At 45.3% G+C, this 22,363-nt stretch overlaps 1 protein-coding gene across 1 annotated transcript; it reads left to right on the forward strand.

The window, feature by feature from the left end:
- The first annotated feature begins 15,154 nt into the window (after window positions 1-15,154).
- LOC123061366 (protein ALTERED PHOSPHATE STARVATION RESPONSE 1) lies at window positions 15,155-20,594 on the forward strand. The gene is made up of 7 exons (XM_044484442.1): window positions 15,155-15,494; window positions 15,611-16,694; window positions 17,040-17,209; window positions 17,431-17,654; window positions 18,324-18,654; window positions 18,844-19,304; window positions 20,280-20,594. The coding sequence occupies exons 2-7, from the start codon at window positions 15,791-15,793 to the stop codon at window positions 20,392-20,394; spliced, it is 2,205 nt and encodes a 734-aa protein (XP_044340377.1). The 5' UTR covers window positions 15,155-15,494; window positions 15,611-15,790; the 3' UTR covers window positions 20,395-20,594.
- Window positions 20,595-22,363: the final 1,769 nt, after the last annotated feature.

Genomic DNA, 22,363 nt, shown 5'->3' on the forward strand with positions numbered 1-22,363 from the left:
ATATGATAACCAAAGAAGATAACTCTTGAGCGAACCATCGTAAGGATTGAAAATGAACGAAGAAAAGATAAAGAAACACCAGGAAGAATTAGAGAACGAATGAAGATACTTGAGGGAATTTGATACATGAGAACGAATAGATCACGAGCTGATTAGAGAATACTTGAACAATGCACCAGTGTGATTTGGAGAACGAGAGCTGAAAGCTTGAATGAATAATTCTGAGATGATGGGCTCCGGAGAATCAAACTGAAAAGACTCCTGAATTTCTCCGGATGGGTGAAAAGAATCCTTGACGATCGGAGCAATTATGAAGATGGCATCAAGCTAGAATCACGAATCTTTGAAAGAATGGGCAAGGATTTAAGAGGAACTCTTCTTCGGTCTTCAAAATCCGAGAATGACGACGAGAAACAACCCATGAATTGTTGAGGCGCTCCGGAAAGAAAATTAGAAAGGTTGAAGCAATGATGAAAAGAATTTGAAAGATCTTGGAGAAAGACATTTGACTGATGACAATTCATTCTTACATCAAAATTTGAAATGAATTTGAAAATAACTCCGGAAAAAATTAGAAGAGTCAGGTAAGATCCTGGGAAAAGACCTGTGGGTTAGGGCCCACTCAAAAGAAACACCGTTGAACGATTTGAAAGAGAGATTGTGCCGGTTGAATTAAATGGCTCCAAAGAGATAACAACCTCAAGATATCTCTTGAACAGATTAGGAATGAAAACACGAATCTCCTGAGATATCTTCAACACTCCGGAACAATTGAATAGCAAGAAGTGAATGGTTAAGAGATACACCGACATATGAAAGCACTTGAAGCGAGGAAGGAAATATGATCAACACCGAAAACTTGACTTGAATCCACCAGAGAAGAGAGAGAATGAATAATGATGAACTTGAGGCTCCGTTAGTACCTTCCTGAGAATCACCGGATAAGAACATTGATGGAAAAGAATGGAGAGGCTTCCCATCAATAAGATGGATACTTGATAAGAAATCTAAGTCCTTGAAGAAAAAGGGTGTGAGGGGGGGAAACAAAGGCAACTTGGGGAAGATGGAATGGATACCATTGAGAAAACTTAGAATTGATCTAGCAAATATTGGAAATGATCGGATCCACTTGAAGAGAAACACACCAGTTGAAAAAGAAGAATTTGCATGACCATCTCGATGATCAAAAATGATTAGTACTCCCATAGAAATAAGAGAACACCATTTAGCAAAAGGTATGGATTCAACACTTGACGTTGAAGCAACTCGAATACCACAACTCAAAACAAAACAAAGGATTTGGCTTGCAGAATAAGCTGGAACAAACATATGATAGAGATTTCGTCCGAAGTTTTTGTGGTGGGGCCCACACAGGCTCGATCATACAGCACCATCATGTACAAGGCAGCACACATGACATACAAAGCATCCCCAATTCAGCATAGCCAAGGACTCTTTAAGACACAACGAGACCACTGTAAAATCAACCGTGGATAGGCGGACCACTAGACGTCGAACCCCAATCTCATATCATGCATCTGTCGAAAAGATATCCTAGGAGCTACTTGAATTCCCACATATAAACTCCTGAAACTATCTGGTTATGCAATCAGGTGTTGGGGATACAGGGGAAGCATAATATCTCACCCAAACTAACAATCCCTACATCCAGCTGTATCCATCCTTCAACACATAACCAAGAAACCTTTGGAAATCATGTACCTCAACCTTCGAAAAGCATCCGTTATACGTGTTATGGCAATACTCCCGAACTCCCGCCCCAGTACTGGGTGGCGTCAAGGTTATCTCACCAACAACTGCATAAAAGAGATTTTCGATGTCGGCGAACTCAGGTATTCTAGAACTGCAACAATAAAATCATGACGACAACACCTCGAAGCTCAACTCCCCGGGACACTGCCACAACCCCTAAATGTCAGGAGGCACCAAGAACAATGTTCTCATCACAAGAATATCGGAATGATTCCAAGATACCCGCGTGACCCTAAAAAATTGTGAAATTTGAGGAGAGAAAAGTCAAAACTTCTACGTCAGGAGGCCTCACCAGAGCGACGAAGGGACTGAGGAGTAAAAGAATCCTACTCTCCTATATATATAATCCTAAGACTCAAAACATTTTTGTTCTAGACTCAACAACATCAGCGATTCGATCAAGCAGGGGGCTCCTAAGTCGGGGATGGCTCTGATTACCAACTTGTAACGCCCACGATGCGGCTATATCTCTCACGTGTCGAGGCACGACTTAGACGCATAACCGCATGGTGTTTTAGTCGCAAGTGGGGTAATATTCACGCAATCCCATGTACTGAATAAGAAAGGGATAAAGAGTTGGCTTAAAATCGCCACTTCACACAAATAACAGGATAAACATGCATCATCCAAAATACAATCAAGGTTCGACTACGGAACCAAAATAAAAGAAGACAACCCCAAATGCTAGATCCCCGATCATCCCAACTGGGCTCCACTACTAATCAACCGGAAAAGACACAAAACAATGATCAAGATCTTCATCGAGCTCCCACTTGAGCTCGGTTGCGTCATCTGCACTGGTATCATCGGCACCTGCAACTGTTTTGAAGTATCTGTGAGTCACGAGGACTCAGCAATCTTACACCAGCGAGATCAAGACTATTTAAGCTTATGGGTAGGATAGGGCAATGAGGTGGAGCTGCAGCAAGCACTAAGCATATATGGTGGCCAACATACGCAACTAAGAGCGAGAAGAGAAGCAACGCAATGGTCGAGAAGCTAGAAGTGATCAAGAAGTGATCCCGAAACTACATACGTTCAAGCATAACACAAGACCATGTTCACTTCCCAGACTCCGCCAAAAAGAGACCATCACGGCTACACACGCGATTGATGCATTTTAATTAAGTTAAGTGTCAAGTTCCCTACAACCGGACATTAAGAAATTCCCATCTGCTACATAACCACGGACACGGCTCTCAAAAGTTTATACCCTGTAGGGGTGTCCCAACTTAGCCAATCACAAGCTCTCATGGTCAACGAAGGATATTCCTTCTCCCGGAAAGACCCGGTCAATCTTGGAATCCCGGTTACAAGACATTTCGACAATGGTAAAACAAGACCAGCAAGCCGCCCGATGTGCCGACAATCCCGATAGGAGTCGCACGTATCTCGTTCTCAGGGCACACCAGATAGGTCAAGCTACGAGTAAAACCAGCCCTCAAGTTGCCCCGAGGTGGTCCCACGGGTTGCCCGGTTCGGACAAACACTTAGAGAAGCACTGGCCCGGGGGGGTTAAAATTAAAGATGACCCTCGGGTTGGCCGACCCAAGGGAAGGGTAATAGGTTGTTAGGCAAATGTAAAACCAAGGTTGGGCCTTGCTGGAGGAGTTTTATTCAAAGCGAATTGTCAGGGGGTTCCCATAACACCCAACCGCGTAAGGAACGCAAAATCAAGGAACATAACACCGGTATGACGGAAACTAAGGCGGCAAGAGTGGAACAAAACACCGGGCATAAGGCCAAGCCTTCCACCCTTTACCAAGTATATAGATGCATTAATTAAATAAGAGATATTGTGATATCCCAACATATCCATGTACCAACATGGAACAAACTTCAACTTCACCTACAACTAACAACGCTATAAGAGGGGCTGAGCAAAAGCGGTAACTTAGCCAAACAACGGTTTGCTAGGAAGGTGGGTTAGAGGCTTGACATGGCAATATGGGAGGCGTGATATAACAAGTGGTAGGTAACGCGGCATAGCGATAGAACGAACAACTAGCAAGCAAAGATAGAAGTGATTTCGAGGGTGTGGTCATCTTGCCTGAGATCCCGCAAGGAAGAAGAATGAGTCCATGAAGAAGATAAACGGACGTAGACGAACGGATCCTCACAACTCCGGAATGAAACCGAAGCTAACGAGAGAAGCAACCCGGAAATAAGCAAGCAACATAGTAAACAACCATCACATAAGCATGGCATGATGCACAAACAAGTATGATGCATGTCCGATTTAAATATGCATGGCATGGCAAAGTGCACAAACAAAACTACAAGTTAAGTGGAGCTCAACATGCAACGAGTTGCATATTGACGAAACACCACATCAATTATTTAGTTCTCTCTCGTTTATGTACCCAACTATATTAAATGTTGTTAAACATGGCAAGAGGTGAAGCATAATAAAACTACCTATCTAGGCAAGCTTAAATGAGGCCGGAACAATAAGCAACAAGTCCGGAAAAATCCCCATGTGCATATTTTAAGGTTGGAACTGTTCTGCCCTATACACAATTTTAGAGTTATTAAACATGCAAAGTAATGCTACCATGTTAACCTAGGCATTTTTCTACCCCATTTACATATAAAGTTTATTTAAAATGGAGCTACGGTTATTTAGTTATGAATTAAATCATTTTAACATGGCATATGAGCAAATTTAATCAAACAACATTTTAAACAAAAGTTGCATATTGTGAAAGTACAAGAAAAACTAAGCATTTTACATATATGAAGTTTTTACATATGAAGCACGGTTCATGATTTATTATATGCATGAAAACTAGGGATTTTCTGAAAAACTGCAGTCCTGCGGATAATAGCTAAAACATTCCGCAGAAAAAAGAAAAAACATTGTCTCGGGCCTAAATCTGGCTGGCTCAACAGTGCACGGGGGGGCGCTGGATCTGATGCTCACAATGGGCTTGGCCCGTTTGGTGGCGGACGAAGTAGCAGGCCGGCGTGGCATGCGGCTAGGCCTTGACGAGGCTGTGACCCAGTCAGTTGGGTGAGGCGCGGTCGATGACTGGGTCAACCCGAGCGAGGCGCTCGCTTGGCCAGATCCGGCATGTGACTGCTTCGCTCCAGGAAGAAGAGTGAGGCGGTGCTGGGACTTGCAGCGGCGGGCACGGCGGCGGGATCCGGCCAGGAAGGGCCGTGTCTAGAGGAGGAGGCGGATCTTGCCGGATCTGAGGCGGGGAAGGGCACGACTTGCGTTGAAGGCCGGCATGAGAGGTTCGAGGCGGCAACAGGTGGTGGATTCGGGCGGCGGCTATGCGACGAGCTCCTGAAGGACACGGGCGCTAGAAAGGGTCGGGGAGGAAGAGAGTGAAAGAGAAGGAGGAGCAGGGGCACACGGCGACCTGCGGGGCTTCACCGGTGACTGGGCTTGCCGACACTTAGCGACTGGAGGTGGGAAAGGCGTTGAGGACGACCCGCAGCAGCGGCTTGTGCAGGACTCCGGCGAGGAGGAGTTCGAGGTTGGCGCACGGGGCTCAAGGACGAGCGCGCCCCTCGGGCACGAGGCAGCGGCGGCTCTTCTCGTTGCAGGGGAAGCAGATGGCAGCGGCAGGGAACGCAGCGACTTGGCTCAGAACTTGTCGGAACCGAGCAGGAAGGAGGTGCAGGCATCGGGGACGGGTGGATCCGGTAAGAGGGAGGACTTGGCGAGGCTCGACGGCATGGAACGGTGGCCATGCCAGCCAGGGCGAGCTCCTCTTGCTCCTATACCTGGCGAGAGAGAGAGAAATTGAGAGCGCGAGAGAGACAGGAGGAGGAGAATGAAGGTTGCGAGAGAGAGAGGGTCGCGAGGGAGGATGTCGGCCTGGATCAGTGGCGGCTCACGGGGACGTCATCTTGGCGCTACTGCTCCTAGCCGCTGGGGACTGCTGGCTCGATCCGCTCGGGGATCGAAGTAGGAGGGGGGGCTCATGCGGGAACTGCTCGAGGGCGCTGCATCATTGGATCAAAATCCAGCGGAGCAGATGAGACGTGGCTGACTGGTTGGACTGGATCGGGAGGAGGCTACGGGATTGGTCTAGTGAAGAAAACAAGGTGGGTGGCGGCGGCTAATCCGAGGAAGGAGGAGGCTGTAGGTGGCGCCTAGGGGGGACAAATGACCTAGTTTTTAGGGTTTGGTCCCATTTATATAACAAGTGGATTTTTGGATAGGGGCATTTGGTCCCTCCGATCTTAATCGGATGGTGTTGGATAAATAGGCTAGGGAGACCAAAAGAAAAACGAAGATGTTTAATAGATGTTTAGGGATGATCCGGACCCATTGGAAACGACAGATTGGGTCGGGTTTGGGTCAACTTCGGACGCGAACTTGAGGGGTCAATGCACTGTACAAGGAGGGGGTTAGGTGGTTAGGAGGGGTTTTGGGACCTGGCGGTTGGTAGTGGACTGTGTATATGGTCTAGGGAGGAAAGAGAGGGAAAACCCGGCAACAGTTTTCGGAGACCGAAAACGTCCGACGAAAAGACCTGTTATATTGCCGCTATAGTTATCCGTTGGGGCATCAAACGAACTCTAAATGCGATGAAACTTGGCAGGCGGCCTACTGACAACATAACAACATCGCATGCCAACTTTCAACCCATTCTGAGAACATTTTCTATCCACCTATAAAAAATACTATTTCGGACATGCCGCATGCAAGTGTGGTTGTGCTCAAAACGGACAACAAACGAAACTGGGGGAACCCGGACGGATGCAAGTTTTGAAAACATGATGATGCAATGCACATGATGACATGGCAAGATGCAACACACAAGCGAATGACAAGGCAACAACAGCGAATAACTGGAAGACACCTGGCGCATCGGTCTCGGGGCGTCACAATATGAGTACACGGCTATGTCATTTGGATTGACCAATGCTCGTGCCTATTTTATGAGCATGATGAACAAGGTGTTCATGGAGTTTTTGGATAAGTTTTTAGTGGTGTTTATTGATGATATTTTGGTGTACTCGAAGAATGAAGAGGAACACAAGGAACACTTGCGCTTAGTTCTCGAGAAGCTCAGGGAACATCAGTTGTATGCCAAGTTCAACAAATGTGAGTTTTGGTTGAAGGAAGTTGGATTTCTTGGACATGTTATATCAGGAGAAGGTATAGCAGTAGACCCCACCAAGGTTCAGTCTGTCACTGAAAAGTTGGCACCCACCTCTGTTGGAGAGATCCATAGTTTTCTGGGACTCGCAGGATACTACAGGAGGTTCATTGAGAATTTCTCCAAGACTGCGAAACCCATGACCGAATTGTTGAAGAAGGACACCAAGTTCAAATGGACTGAAGATTATGAGGCCAGTTTTCAGGAGTTGAAGAAACATTTGGTTACAGCCCCAGTGTTGATTCTTCCGGATATACGCAAGGATTTCCAAGTGTATTGCAACGCTTCTCGCTTAGGACTTGGAGGTGTACTTATGCAAGATGGAAGAGTTGTTTCATATGCCTCACGACAGCTTCGACCTCATGAGTTGAATTATGGCACCCATGATTTGGAGTTAGCAGCCGTAGTGCATGCGCTTAAGACCTGGAGACATTTTCTGATTAGGAACAGATGTGATGTGTACACGGATCACAAGAGTTTGAAGTACATTATCACTCAGAAGGAGTTAAATCTCAGACAAAGGAGATGGTTGGAGCTCATAAAGGATTATGATATGAGGTTATACTATCATCCAGGAAAGGCCAATGTCGTAGCAGACGCTTTGAGCCGCAAGAGTTATGCCAATATCCTCGTAAGCGGAGGATTACCGTAGGAGTTGGTTGACGATCTCAAGGAACTTCGTTTGGAGATAGTTCCAAGAGGTTTTGTGGCAACAATGGAGGTTCAGTCTACATTATTGGGGAAGATTCGAGAAGCTCAGAAGGATGATAAGGAAATTGCTGAGATAAAGGAGAAGATGAGCAAAGGAAAAGCCAAAGGTTTTCGTGAGGATGAGCACGAAACTTTATGGTTTGAGGATCGTATATATGTGCCCAATAATGCGAAGATCAGGAAGTTAATACTTCAGGAAGCTCATGACTCTCCATACTTGATTCACCCCGGAAACACCAAGATGTATTTGGACTTGAAGGAGCGTTTCTGGTGGACATGTATGAAGAAGGATATTGCCGAGTATGTAGCAGTATGTGATGTATGTCAGAGAGTGAGCTTCAGCCTATGTCGATACCCGAATGGAAGTGGGACAAGCTTGGCATGGATTTTATCTGGGTAGTAGTTGATCGCTTGGCCAAGGTAGCTCACTTTATCCCAGTGAAAACCACCTATACAAGCGCGAAGTTGGCCAAGATATATATGACCAGGATCGTATGTCTGCATGGAGTTCCGAGGACCATCGTATCAGATAGAGGGACACAGTTTACCTCGAAGTTTTGGAATCAGTTGCACCAGACTTTGGGTACCAGGATAGAGTTCAGTACAACCTTCCATCCGCAGACTAATGGACAGACAGGGAGAGTTAATCAAATTCTGGAGGACATGTTGAGAGCTTGTGCGCTAGATTATGGATCTAGTTGGGATGACAATTTGCCTTACGCAGAGTTCTCCTACAACAACAGTTATCAGGCTAGTTTGAAGATGGCACCTTTCTAAGCTTTGTATGGAAGGAGATGCAGGACACCGTTAATGTGGGATGAAGTTGGAGACCGTCAGTTGTTTGGACCAGATCTGATCAAAGAGTCTGAAGAGAAGGTTAAGTTGATTCGAGATAGACTGAAGGTAGCTCAGTCCAGGCAGAAGAGTTATACCGATACTGAACGAAAGGAGGTAGTCTATGAAATTGGAGATCGAGCATATCTTCGTGTGTCACCAGTGTGAGGAGTTAAATGATTTGGAGTTAAGGAAAGTTAGCCCCGATATTTGTAGGACCATATCGAGTTCTGGAACATATGGGAGAGGTTGCCTACGAGTTGGAGTTACCCAAAGGATTGTCAGGAGTTCATGATGTGTTTCTCATTTCCCAGTTGAAGAAGTGCCATGCTGAGATGGCCGATATTCCCCTAAGAGATACAGTGCCCCTGGAAGCAATTCAGTTGGAGAGTGATCTGACCTACGAGGAGAAACCCGTCAAGATCCTCGAGTTTGCCAGTCGAGTTACACGCAACAAGGTTATCAAGTTTTGCAAAGTTCAGTGGAGCCACCATACCGAGGATGAAGCCACCTGGGAACGAGAAGAAGACCTACGGAAAGATCACCCACACCTATTTTCTACCCAACCCGAATCTCGATGGCGAGATTCATCTTAAGGGGGTAGGTTTGTAACGTCCCAATTTTCAATTTGAATGTTATACATAGGTCATCATATGCATATCATATTTTATCTGCATTTTGGTTGTGATCCTAGAAATCCTAAGCAACTCAAGGACCCAAGGAGAGACTTGGGGATTTCATTTTTTTCATATTTGAACTTTTTCTCAAATTTGAAAAGACGAATCAATTTGATTTTAATATTTTTCTCTCCAATTATTTCCAATATTTAAATTAAAAGAGTGAAGATAACATGACTTCTTAAAAAAGAGGAATATTGGAGGAAAAATATTAATATCAAATATATATTTTATTTGGATTTTATTTGAGAATTTATTTGAATTAAAAAAATATGCATTTTTGAAAATTGCGTTTTTAGGCCAGAAAAATGTTCACTTTGTTCTAAATTTTTTATTTAGATGGTGATTTTTGGCATTTTTTTAGATTTTTTTTATATTTTATTAGGATTTTTATTCGGCGGATTTTTTTTAAGTTCCCGCCCGACTGGGCCGAAGGCCCAGCCGAGCAGGCCACGGCCCAGCACCACCCACGCGCCGCCTTGCCCCCCGGCCTTTATATACGCCGCCCCCGCCGCCCCTTGTCCCCACACCGCCCCGCCGCCGTAGCCCGCACCACCACCACAGCGTCGCCGCCGCCGACGCGAAGCCGCCCCGCCCCGCCGTTGCCCGCCGTCGTCGAAGCCGCCGGACTCGCCGGATCTAGCCTCGCCGCTGACCCTGGTTTTCGTCGTGAACGGGTAAAAACCGCTGCCATTTTTTTCAATTTTTGGTGTAGATCGGTTTTGTTTTAGGGTTAGGGTTTTCTTGGTTTTTCCGATCGGATCAATTTAGCAATCGTTCACCCGAACGTCTTCGTTCGTTTGTCCCTATTAGTGAACGTTCGTTCGTTAGCATTTTTCTATTTATTTATTTTCATCCAGGGACCTATCCGCGATTATTTTTATCACAGATTAGCCCCTGATCTTCAAACGCTCGCAACTTTTTAACCGTTCGTCCAAATCCAGTGAAACCAACTCAAAAATCTGCGTCTCGAACCCATCTTCCCAGTTAACCAACTTGAATATGATTTTTACAATTTAAAATTTGGTTGCAAGCAGATTTGAATTTGAACTTCGCTTGACCGCGGTTTGAGTTTCGTAGCTCCGATTCGATTGATTCTTTTTGCGGATCGAAGCTCTTCTCTTGAACTTTTGATTTGGATCTTTTCTCTTGAGTTTACCCTTGCATCTATTGCTTGATTGCTTATGTATGTTATGGTTTGATTGCCATAGAGTTTCCGGAGTGCGAAGCATGCTACTACGAGTCACTAGGGTTTTCAGATCGTCAGCAAGGCAAGTAACACTTTGATCATACTCCTTATTACCCAGTTTTTATGCATTAGTTTCAACCCTCAAACATTGCATGTTTAGGATCTGTTTAACATGTGGGTATTGGGAAGTAGTTGTTGAGGTAGTACCTATTGCCCTTTTCATTCAAATCTTGAGAGTTACTTCTACGTTATGCTTATACTGCTATGCTATGCTCGTAGACGTGGATTGGTTTGTGAGATTCATGAAAGATGTGAGAGTTAGTTATATCTAAGGGTTAACTTAAGGTGGCTATTTTAATACACATCTGGGTGGATTGTTTGTGGGCACTTGGGGCAATCCAGTGTTGTCCAAGGAGATCCTGAGGAATCCGTGTGATCATCCTATGGTCCGCCACCCATGCTTAAAGGGATCATAATGTTATTCATGCTGGAAACTTCCGTGTGCAGCCACAAGCCATTATGGGCTCTAGCATAGTTGAGTATGTTGCGTGACCTCTTTCAGTGGTAAACTAGCAGATGTAGGGGATGTAGGTAGTACAGTTTACCCGTCGAAGGGGCTAATGCTTCTGAAAGACTGTGTCTCGGTCATCTATTTCTCAAACATCAAGTAGTGCAAGAAATCAATGAAGGAGATCGAGTCTTATGGGGAAAAGTGCGCAAACCTCTGCAGATTGTACAAACTAATCATGGCTAGCCGTGTCCCCAGTTATGGACATATTGAGTATCTGGTGCTTGAATTATTATGTTAATCTCATCACTTTATTTAATTAAATTGTTGGGTTAATGATTACTTTAACTGGGATTGAGATGGGGTTACCATTCTCAATATTTTCAACAAACTTTGTAGTTAAATAAAATATATTCCTTTGTTGTAGGAAAAAACTAAATAACCATAGAGCCTCCACCAGCCAAATATGCATATAGTTATAGCCGCTACTTGTTCATTGCTCTACAGTGTTATTTTGCCAGCATATTCCATGTGCTGACCCATTTCGGGTTGCAACGTATTATATTGCAGACTTTTCAGATGAAGAGTAAGGTGCGCTAGGTCGTTGTCTTGCACTCAGCTATGCCGTTGGAGTTGATGGACTCATTTTGCCTTCAAAGCCTTCTGCAGTTATCTTCATTAGATGACCTTCAGCCATATTATTGTAATAAGTACTCTCTTTTGAGATCTTCGATATAATAAGTGTGTGATTGAACTCTGTTATAAATCCTTCAAAGTATTGTGTGTGTGTCAGCATTACCGATCCAGGGATGACACTTATACACAGAGATTTAACCGTTTGAGGTCGGATCGCTACAAAAATTATACCTTTAAAAACTTTTTTCGAATACGAATTCAAAGGTGTATGTCATGCTCCCGCCGCAGTCGCTCGTGTTGGTTAAATTTATTGTCAAAGTTAAATCTTAAAAGGCGTGGACGCTCTACATTATGGAATGGAGGGACTATTTATTTTTGAGACACTAGAGACATTGTTATATAGACCTTAGAGCATCTACAGTTTGACGCCTCAAACCTACATCATACGCCCGGGCGAGCCGCCCGGTCACTGTCCAGTCATGTTTTTTCGACCTAGACGGGCTCCTTAAACGGGCCTCAAACGCCCGGGCTGACCGGCACCCCCCATATCCAGCCCAAATATGGGGTTGGGTATGGGGGCGCCTGGACACACCCGCCACGTCGAACCCAATAGCTCGACCCCACCCCAAATTACACCAAATCCACCAAACCCTTCGTCCTCCTCCCGCCGCCTCCAACCTTTCCCGCGCCCGAACCCTCGCTGTCCTCCACCCTTTCTCCCAATCCTCACCTCCGGTCTCGATCCACTTCTGGAGATGTCGTTCAGCCCGACCCACACCACCACGATGGAGACACGGTCCGCCTCGTCCGTCGGTGGTGTCAATTCGTCGGTTGCGACTTGCAAGGCGGAGAATGTCGCCCGCAAGTTGCGGTGACGCCGATAGCGAGAGAGGGAGGCGACGAGGGCGTCACAAGGAGGTTAGGACGTGGCGGAGCAGCTGTCTCCTCCGCCGCGCCCGGATCCCCGCACCCCTTCCCTTCGAGCGTCGACGCATATTACATCGTCCGACCCCCTTGGGATAGAGGATGATTCGACTGCCAACTGGGCCATTCCGGATAGCTTTCCGCCCACGCAGATGCCAGTGGTCGACATGTGTGGCTCACCGCAGCTCGTTCGGACGTGGATGAGCACGGGCACTGGCACTGCCCGGGCTGCCCTCGACATGTTCGACGGAATGTCAGTGCGTTTTATTTGCTCATGTCCGATCAGTTTTTAGCATAGACCACTAGTTCATTGCGCACATGATGAATGCTTGCAAACCATAATCATGTAGGAGGCGTTCCTGTCGAACACGATCAATGACAATGAAGATCCGAGCGAAATGGAGTGTGAATTGGAGGCCACCATCACATTTGAGGTTGGGACAACATCCAATCCCAATCCAAGCAAAAGGAAGAAGAAGACCAACACGCCGAAGGCAAGAGGTCCGGCATTCTCAAGATTTGAGGACATCTTGTTGGCCACAACGATGGATCCAATATGCGGCACCGAGCAAAAGGGGTATGTGGAGTCGCATCTTGTGACCACCCGCAATGTGGCATCCCTTTGACGTCGTTGGGGATCATTCAAGGGGAAGTGAACAAGTACGTCGCCTACTACTCACAAGTGACCAAATGCCCTCAAAGTAGGATGGGAGTCGCAACTCACGTAAGCTCGATTGCTTCATCTTGTCGTCCATTGCATATGCTTCTTCTGTTTGCATTCTCGTGCTCATACATGTGTTGTTTGCTAGACGGCGGCGGCGGCCACTTTGTATCATGAGATGGAGAAGAAGCCATTTTCTTTTAGCCATTGTTGGGTCATATTGAACGGCAAGCCGAAGTGGAACCAACTTGTGGCCGACCTCAAGTCCGGCAAGAAGACGAATGATGGCTCAATCTCAAACCAATCAATTGGGTTGGACGATGAAGAGGACGATGTTGTCATGATGAATGGAAAAGCCACCGTGCCAAAGGACAATTGCCGAGTCATGGGAAACAAATGGGTGAAGGCACGTGCCGCCCGTGATGCTGCGGCTACCAAAATTTCATCCACATGGACGGGCATTTTTCGGTGACGGAGAACAAGGAGGAGAGGTACAAGCTCATGTTGGATGCGCAAAAGGAAAGAATGGAGTGGGGCCGAAAGAGGGCAGCGAAGAAGATGGAAATTGAGAGGGAGAAGATCGAGCTCGAGAAGCAACAAGCAGCAATCAAATGGGATCTCGAGAAGTCCAAGACATTTGGTGACATAGAGCTTGAGATGAAGAGGTTGCAACTCGCACGGGGCACGGAAGATGCGAGGATCATGTTGGCGGACAAGACCCTCTTGGATGAGCATGTGAAGAAGCAACTTGTGAACAAGAACATGGAGATCAACGAACGTAGGAAGTATGAGGCGGCGAGGGCGGTTGCGGCATGGATGCAGGCGGAGGAGGCAGCCCGGATGCAGGCGGAGGAGGCAGCCCGGATGCAGCAAGAGCAGGCGCCCAACCAATGATCCTAGGTCATCCGTCATGCTCGGACATTGATTTTATTTTGCTATGTCCGGTTTGTTGAACTATGATTTGCTTTTTTTTCTTTCACACTTTGGCGTTCGAACAGTTTGTATCGTATAATTGACGTGTATGGATTGCTTGGATTTGAGAATCGAAATTTGCGTATATGGATGTCCGGCCCAATATTTAAGGGGTGCCCGGTCAGTGTCCGCGGACGTGCCCGGATCCGTCCATGGACGTTTGAGGGCCGAATTTGCTAAGTCCGACTGTAGATACTTTTATATCTATTTTTCACCAGGCCGGCAAGCGAGGTGGTAAGAAAGTTGTTGTCATTGTTAGTATACATTGCCCATTAAAAGGAGCTACGACCTGCTCACCCAGACCCATAGAAAGGTTAATGTGCTAACCAAAGGCCCAAAAAAAACTTATAATGTAGTCCTTTTTCTTATACATGAGCCATATTCCCTGCTAATCACGTTCATTTTTTTGTTACGTATTCATTTTTCTAGTAATGTATTCATTTTTCTCACAAAAAAGAGTTAAGCTCGTCCATAAACAAAGCAAAGCATAAATTGCATGCATGACCAGCCATAAAGGCTTGAATCCATGCATGCATATATATACTTGCATACGTTTCTTGCAAATATATATAGTTTTATATTTTTGTTATAAAAAAGTTTGAGTCATCAACTTGTAAAAAATCATTGTCATTTTTTAAATTCACGGCAGCGGAATCATACCTAAGTAATTTTGATATATCTCGAAACCGTCCCATACTTTAATTTCATACCATATGTACCAAACTATTAATATCATATAAGTATATCAGAAAGCATCAGATAGCGCATGCTTTATTTCTACTTGTCATGTACTCCAAATTAATCATGTATTCTTATATACTCCCTCCGTTTCAAAATAGATGACCCAACTTTGTATTAAACCATGAAGCTCATGCAATAAACATACATTCAACCAATCTTCCCTCTATTCCTCTTACAATAAGACTAGCTTGAAAAATGATTTTATATTGTGATATGATATGGAGGGAGTAGTTAGCTCGTATAATTCGAAAAAAAGGTAGTTAGCTCGTATAGCAAATGTTGGAAGTCACTTGCATGGACGGCGTGGACCTAACGATACGATACCACCTGCAAGCAAGAGAAGGCCAAGGAAAAAGAAAATGAGAGGACAAGTGGAGGAGTTTCCGTGACAGACAGGGGAAAGCGGCGGAGCAGCTCAGCCCCTCTGACCACCACCATCCTTCCTGCACAATTTCTTCCTCCTCGCACCGCTACTTTACCGCAGCCCGGAAAGAAAGCTAACCAAATCCCACACCTTCGCTTTCCCCTTTCCCCTCTCCTTTTCCCCTCTCCCCCTCGGTTCCCAATTGTCTCGCCCTCTCTCTTCGCCTCTGCTTCACCATCTACCAGTCCGTGTGCTTGACCAGAGGGAGGGAGGGAGGGCTCTTGAGGTTGTCTAGATCCCTTGTTTCTCCAACCGGGGCTGCTTAGCTTTCAAGCTGGCCGCCGACTCCAAGATTGCGGATCGGCGGGCGTTTCTTCCTTTCCAGTAAGTCAGCCGAGCAGGCTAGAGTTAATCGGGGCTATTCTTTACGAGTATTATTATTTTGCCTCAGTTTGTGTTAGCTGAATCTTGATGTTTGGATCATCCCTTTTGTCTGCCAGATACTGATATAGGAGCGGGCAATCTCATGTGCGAGGATGTGAGAGTTTCTTTTCTTGTTTCGGTGGAGTTGCTACAGTCCGAGTGTTGCGGATGATCTGGAATCTTGACTGAGGCCCCCGATTTGGGATTTCCTTTCAGCCGGTGCTGCAATCTGCATTCTTCAAGGTTGTTGGCGGCAGATGGGTTGCAGGCACTCCAAAGTGGAGGACGAGGAGGCGGTGAGGAGATGCAGGGACAGGAGGAACCTCATGAAGCAGCTCGTGCGCCGCCGTGTCGACCTTGCAGCCGCACACATCACCTACCTGCATGCACTCCGCAACACAGGAGCCACTCTCCGCCAATTCGCCGAGGTGGAGACTGCATCGTCACACCAGTCCCTTCCAGTCGTTGCCTCACCACCTCCTCCCCCTCCGCCGCCGCCGCCACCACCACCGCCTCCGGCATACTCTGTGACTTCTTCCATGCCACCATACTCGGTGACATCCTCAATGCCGCCATCACCACTCCCCCCACCACTCATACCGTTTAGTCCGATAAGGATAAGAAAGAGGGAGAAGAGAGATGGTGATCTCGACGGGGATGATTCCACGGATGAAGACGACGACACTGACAGCTGCTCGACGCCTCTGCCCCCGCCGCCGCCGCCCGGTATGGAGTGGGAGTACACGGACCCAATCACTATGCGTCCCTTGGATTTTCTTCCATCTTCGTTGGCTGATCGGGACGATAAAGAAATGGCCTCACAGGTCAGCATGGATGACGATTGGGTGGAAACGAACATAGAATTTGATGGACAGGATCAAAGTGTCTCTGGCAATGCTGATGGCATACTTAGGCGTGTGGAATTGCATCCAGCAAAGAGTAGGGTTATGGGTGATGAAAACTCATCGATGATGAGCAGCTGGGTAACAAAGGACTCGAACTCTTCGGTGATGGCCTGGGCGACTGACAAGTCACTGGTAGAAATAGCCAAGGAGATTGATGAGTACTTCTTGAAAGCAGCCGCAAGTGGGACTGATGTTGTTATACTTTTGGATTCTGCTACCGGCCGGCTAGATCCCTCAGAGGTGCAAGTAAAGAAAGGTAATAAATTTAGCTTTTCTCATCCATATATCATCCTTGATATTTTGTTTAGATGTCATTTGGTAAGTTAAACTCTAGCCTATTCGGAAAAAAAAACCTTATACTCTAGCCTCTTATGATGCATATGTACTATGAAGTATGCCAACCTTCTTGTCTATGTATTGTTGGTTCTCCAAGTGTCATGTACGTATCAAGTATACACCAACACATTGCAAAGCAATAGGTAATGGCACCAGGAGTACTAATATTTCGGGATCAACGACATTCCATGTTCCATACGTCTCCCTATTACCTCTTAACAAACCATCACTTCCTGAGGAATACCGTTTGTTGTTCTATGTGCAGGAAAAAATTCGAAGTCTGCCAAGGTTTTCTCTACACTTTCCTGGAGCTGGTCATTCAAGTCTGTACATGCTAACAGAGAATCCTCAACTGATGCTTGTGGATACGGTTATCATGGCAAAACACTAGATAAGCTTTATGACGAGGAGCAAAAACTCTATCAGTTAGTTAAGGTGCACTATGGGAGTCTTAAGTATTATTTTGATTTGGTCTATGTTCACCGAAATGCATTGCACAATACGCTCAAGGATTGAGATAACAGCTTATAGCTTGTATCTTAGATTTTGATGAATCGTTTATTGTTTAGGAATTTTTTGTTACATCACGAATAAATGTTGACTTGTTACCTTATGCTGCCAGAAGTCGACACATTGTTGACTATCCTATATTGCAGGATGAAGAATTTGCAAGGCTTGAATACAGAAAGTACAGTTCATTGCTAAAGAAGCTAGAATCAGGGGAGCATGATAGGTTGCAGGCAGAGAAAGTTCGGGAAAATATCGAAGAACTGCAAACTCGGATAATGTCCTTAGAGGAAGCTGTAAGCTTGACATGTTTGACCATATCAAAGATCAGGGATGAGGAGTTATATCCTCAGGTTATTGAATTAGCTGCAGGGTGAGCTCTGAAAATCCGTGAACTAGCATATCCAATATAGTTCAAAAGCTTATATTTTACTAGTATCACGCTATTTATGTGGGTGTGATCTCTGTATTTGATTCCTGATATATAGCAATGCTTTTCAGGAAGCTCTGTTTATCACATTTCCTTGTTACTTGTTAAGATATACTAGCTTATAATAATTTCATCATAAGCGGGACACAAGTATAGCTCTTACGGCACTTATGTTGAGCCATAGTGGAGCTCTATTTTCATTCAGGATATGGCCGGCACTTATGTTGAGCCATACTAATTAGTATTTACCTCTGGCATCTTGTGCCATACTGTTGTTGTGGTGCGTGCTGCTTGTATTTTTCCCACCAATGACAGATGCAATCGCAACTCAGTTGCCATAGCTACAATACTGTCCTGTTAATTCTGCAGTTCTCCCTTGTGACTGCTATTTCCATGTCGGATTTCTCTTCTGACACACTTTTTTCTTGCTTCTGTTTATGTGGGCGCGGTCTCTGTTTTCGATTCCTGATACTCCCTCCGTTCCTAAATATAAGTCTTTGGAGAGATTCCACTATGAACCACATACGGAGGGAGGAACGGAGGGAGTATATAGCAATGTTTATTTTCATGTCGGTTCTCTTCTGACACTTATTTTCCTTGCTTGTGACTCAGACTTGTGCATATGTGGAGAAACATGTACGAGTGCCATGAGGTTCAGAACCATATTGCCCAGCAAGCCAGTCTCCTTGGCAACCAACCTGGCAGTGAGCCGACAACTGACTCCCATTGCTATGCAACATCTCAGTTGGAAGGCGAAGTCTCTGCATGGCACAATTCCTTCTGCAATCTGATCACCTTGCAGCGTGAGTACGTAACCATCCTTAACGAATGGATTGGACTCACTGATTGCCTGCCTGATAATGAAGGCTTCATGAGAAGTTCATCTGGAATCCGTAGCCTCTGTGGGGAACTTGAGCACGCTCTTAAGAAGTTACCTGAGAAGGTAGAGTAAAACCAACATGGTATATTCTTTCAGAGTTTTGTTTGTTACTGCAAAATCAAGCTTGCGGGTGGTTTTGGTTGAACATTCATCATACATATTTGGACGACGAACCTTCCATTCTTAATTAATGTTAACCATTTGGTCTTTCTTTAATTAATGTTCCCTTCTTTTTTATGTATGTATAAACAGGTAGCAGCAGAAGCAATAAAAGCTTTTCTGTCAGTCATACACTCTATCGTGTTACAGCAGGCTGAGGAGCGTCAGCTGAAGAAGAAATCAGACAACATCGAGAGCAAGTTCCACGCCCAGCTGGAGAAACACAGCGAAAACGCAATGCAGAGCTCAAGCCAGGGTTCGCACGCCAGGAGCTACTCAGTATCGAAGGACGACCCGAAGCTGGACGTGTTCAGAAAGAAGGTCGAGGAGGAGAAGGCCAGGTACATCAACTCCTTGAGGACCAGTCGAGCCATGACGCTGAACCATCTTCAGACGAGCCTTCCAAACGTGTTCCATGCCCTGACGGGGTTCTCAGGAGTCTGCTTGCAGGCGTTTGAAGGCATCAGCCGATGCAGCGAGGCTGCTGCTGCTGCTGCTGCTAGCCACTCGGGAGCGGCTTCGCCCGCCGTCTCTTCCTGTGATGATCACCCGCTGTAAGTAGAGGCAGAACATAAGCCGGTTCCACGTGAATACCCTTCTCCAAAAACCACCCTTGTCAAAGAAAGTTTAGCCATGATTTACATTTCAAAAGTCAGTACAGGTGTCTGGATAGATCAGTCTCAGACTGAGAAGAGGTTAGTGATAGGATCACAACTACTAGTACTAGTATTTTTTCTGCTGCATTGAAAGGATTCCTGTATGATTGAAAGCTTGAATAGTAGTCTCACGTCTTCACACTGTTATACTTCCAGTGCCACAAGGTCAGGTCGGGAGGATGATTTTCTGTTCTTCCGAAAACCCCGGCCTCTGCATCATTGTGATTCACACAACCATCTTTATTGAAGTTGATGCCAAAAACATCAACAAACTCACTACAAAATATAGACAATTACAGCAGAACCATTATAAGACATACGATTTTCTGTTATATAAATGAGATTATGTTGGTGTTAATTTGAGTACGAGAAGCAGTGATCTGGTGCTTTGTTGGAGTACAAGTGTGGTTGTTTCATACTCAGATTCAATCCCTCCGATTCGAAATGGTCTGCGTTGTCACACATTTAACTCTTGCATCACCATCTAGATATATTCGTCACATGGTAGCCACATGAAATGAGAATTTGGTACTCCCTTCATTTTTATTTACTCTGCATATTAAAGTTGACTGAAGTTACACTTTGTAAAGTTTGATCAAATTTATAGAAATGGGTATAAATATTTAGCATAACAAATCTATATGATGTGAAAGTACACTCAACAACGAATCTAATGGTATTGATTTGTTATTGTATATGTTAATATTTTTGTTTATAAATTTTTTCAAAGCTTGTAAAGCTTGACTTTGACCAAAACCAATATGTGGAGTAAATAAAAAAGGGAGTACATGTACTTTATTAATACACTGTCGTCTCTTGTGTACTGTGTAAACTCAAAACCGCCATTTCAGATAGAGTCATTTTTTGTTCCAGATATGATGCTACAACAGAAAAGCTCATGAATACAAACAAGGTGGAGGTACATGCACCGGCGATGCTACAACTTATATGTCCAATGCTCGTGATGGATTCTCATATTTTTATTTAGTGGCATGGAAAGCTTTCAAATACAGACCGATGGGTCCCACCTGTCATGTAATAAATTTGGATTAAAAAACTGTAAATTGCTGGGCCAAGGATCCAACCAGCAACGTGCTGCTACCGCGCAAACATGGATAGCCATCCCACCCAGTGACTATTGGTGTCTAATATGAACAATTTTACATTATACTATTTTCTTTTCTTTTTGTGGGGTAAAGGGAGCTTTTATTGCATGATAGTAATGCTACAATCAAAAGGCTACAAATCCTCGATACAAGGTGGAGCTGAGTTCACCCACACAGCCGTGATGAACTTGATGCGACTATAATTGGCCAACTGATCTGTAACTCTATTTTGACTACCGTGTATCTTCTGAGGTAAATCTCTCTATTACACATTAAATCTCTAATTTCTACCACTAAATGTCCATACGCCGAGCGAGTATTGCTTGATAGAACTGAAAATGCCTCCGAAGAGTCTGACTGGATCACCACCGGGAGTTGTCTATGTTGGATGGCCAAAGTCATCCCTTGCATAAGTGCATGCAACTCCGCCTTCAATGCATCATTGCAATGAAAAATCACTCTATAAGCTGCAAAGATAATTTGACCCGCACTGTCTCTGAGAACCATGCCAGCCACCGCTGTTCCATCCGATGCCTTGAAGGAACCGTCCACGGATAGGGCAACCTTATCAGGCCCAGGCGCAGGACAGGGCAACCTTATCAGGCCCAGGCGTAGGCCAAGGGGTATTAGAGGAGCGTGCATGCACCACTGGCTCCTTTACAACAGCAGGTACTAGCATTTTTCCCTTCAATATCTCCTTCGTAGAATACGGGCCAGCAAGCTTGATGGATTTGTAGTAGCTACCTAAGTAGTCCACCATAGCATCAACAGGTGGTATTTCTTTCCCATGTGATATATCCGAACAAAGCTACCATACTCGCCAGATTAACATAATTACCATATCACGCACATCCTCCGAACACCTGCTCAACAAATGTAGCAGTCATTCATTCCCGTTTTCCAGCAAAAACTCGTCGGGTGGAAGGGGCCAGCGAGTTCTCATACGAATCCAGATTTGCCTCGCTTGCTCACATGACACCAGCGCATGAAAAGTTCCTTCTTCCTCGACGCCACACAGCGGGCAAGTCGCTCGCTTCGACAAATGTCTATACACTTTGCACTTCGCCGTAGGAAGAACTCCAGTAGCCACTTTCCATGCCGATATTTTCATCTTATGTGGAACCGAAGACTTCCATATAACATTCCATAACCTTACACCACTTGGCTCTGAACTAGACGCACCCCGGCGAAGGCAATGTTATGCTCACATGTGGCCAACTTGTAAGCACTCTTGACCGTAAACTGACAGGTCTTCTCAGGAAACCACGATATGTAGTCAATTCGTTGCCTCGGGGATGTACGAATTTTCATGATATGTTCAATGTCCATAGGCCAAAAAAACTCTCGCAGCCGGTCAGCCCTCCATGTCCAAAAAATCTGAAACCCGGTTCAGACGGCAATTGCGTTTTGGGGTGATTAGCCGGAAAGAGGACACCCTTGGGAATCCAGGGATCCTTCCATGTGCGTATTAGTGCACCATTGCCCACCCTCCAAATGATCCCCTTCTTCAGCAGTTCGAGACCATGTGCAATTCCTTTCCAGACTGCTGAACCATTGCGTGAAAACACTATGTCCAATAAATTACCGGAGGGGTAATATTTTGCTTTCAATAACCTTGTGCGTAAACTTTGTGGTGTGTCCAGCAGCCGCCATGCTTGCTTCACGAGGAGTGCCTGGTTGAACGCCCTCATATCGCGGAATCCCATACCTCCCATAGACTTTGGAAGCCTCATTTTGTCCCAACTCATCCAGGCCATTTTATTCTTTCCTTTCTCAACTCCCCACCAGTATTGGCGCATCATGCGAGTTAATTCATTACATACCGAAACAGGGAGTTTAAAGACACTCATA

Source organism: Triticum aestivum, chromosome 3A (assembly GCF_018294505.1).
Source record: "Triticum aestivum cultivar Chinese Spring chromosome 3A, IWGSC CS RefSeq v2.1, whole genome shotgun sequence".
Lineage (NCBI taxonomy): Eukaryota > Viridiplantae > Streptophyta > Magnoliopsida > Poales > Poaceae > Triticum > Triticum aestivum.

Excerpts from the sequence above, each read along its gene's own strand:
- LOC123061366 (XM_044484442.1), top strand. The coding sequence starts at position 15,791 with ATGGGTTGCAGGCACTCCAAAGTGGAGGACGAGGAGGCGGTGAGGAGA. Across the intron at positions 16,695-17,039 it reads AGAGGTGCAAGTAAAGAAAG|GAAAAAATTCGAAGTCTGCC; the intron begins GTAATAAATTTA and ends TTCTATGTGCAG. Across the intron at positions 19,305-20,279 it reads TCCTGTGATGATCACCCGCT|ATATGATGCTACAACAGAAA; the intron begins GTAAGTAGAGGC and ends TTTTTGTTCCAG.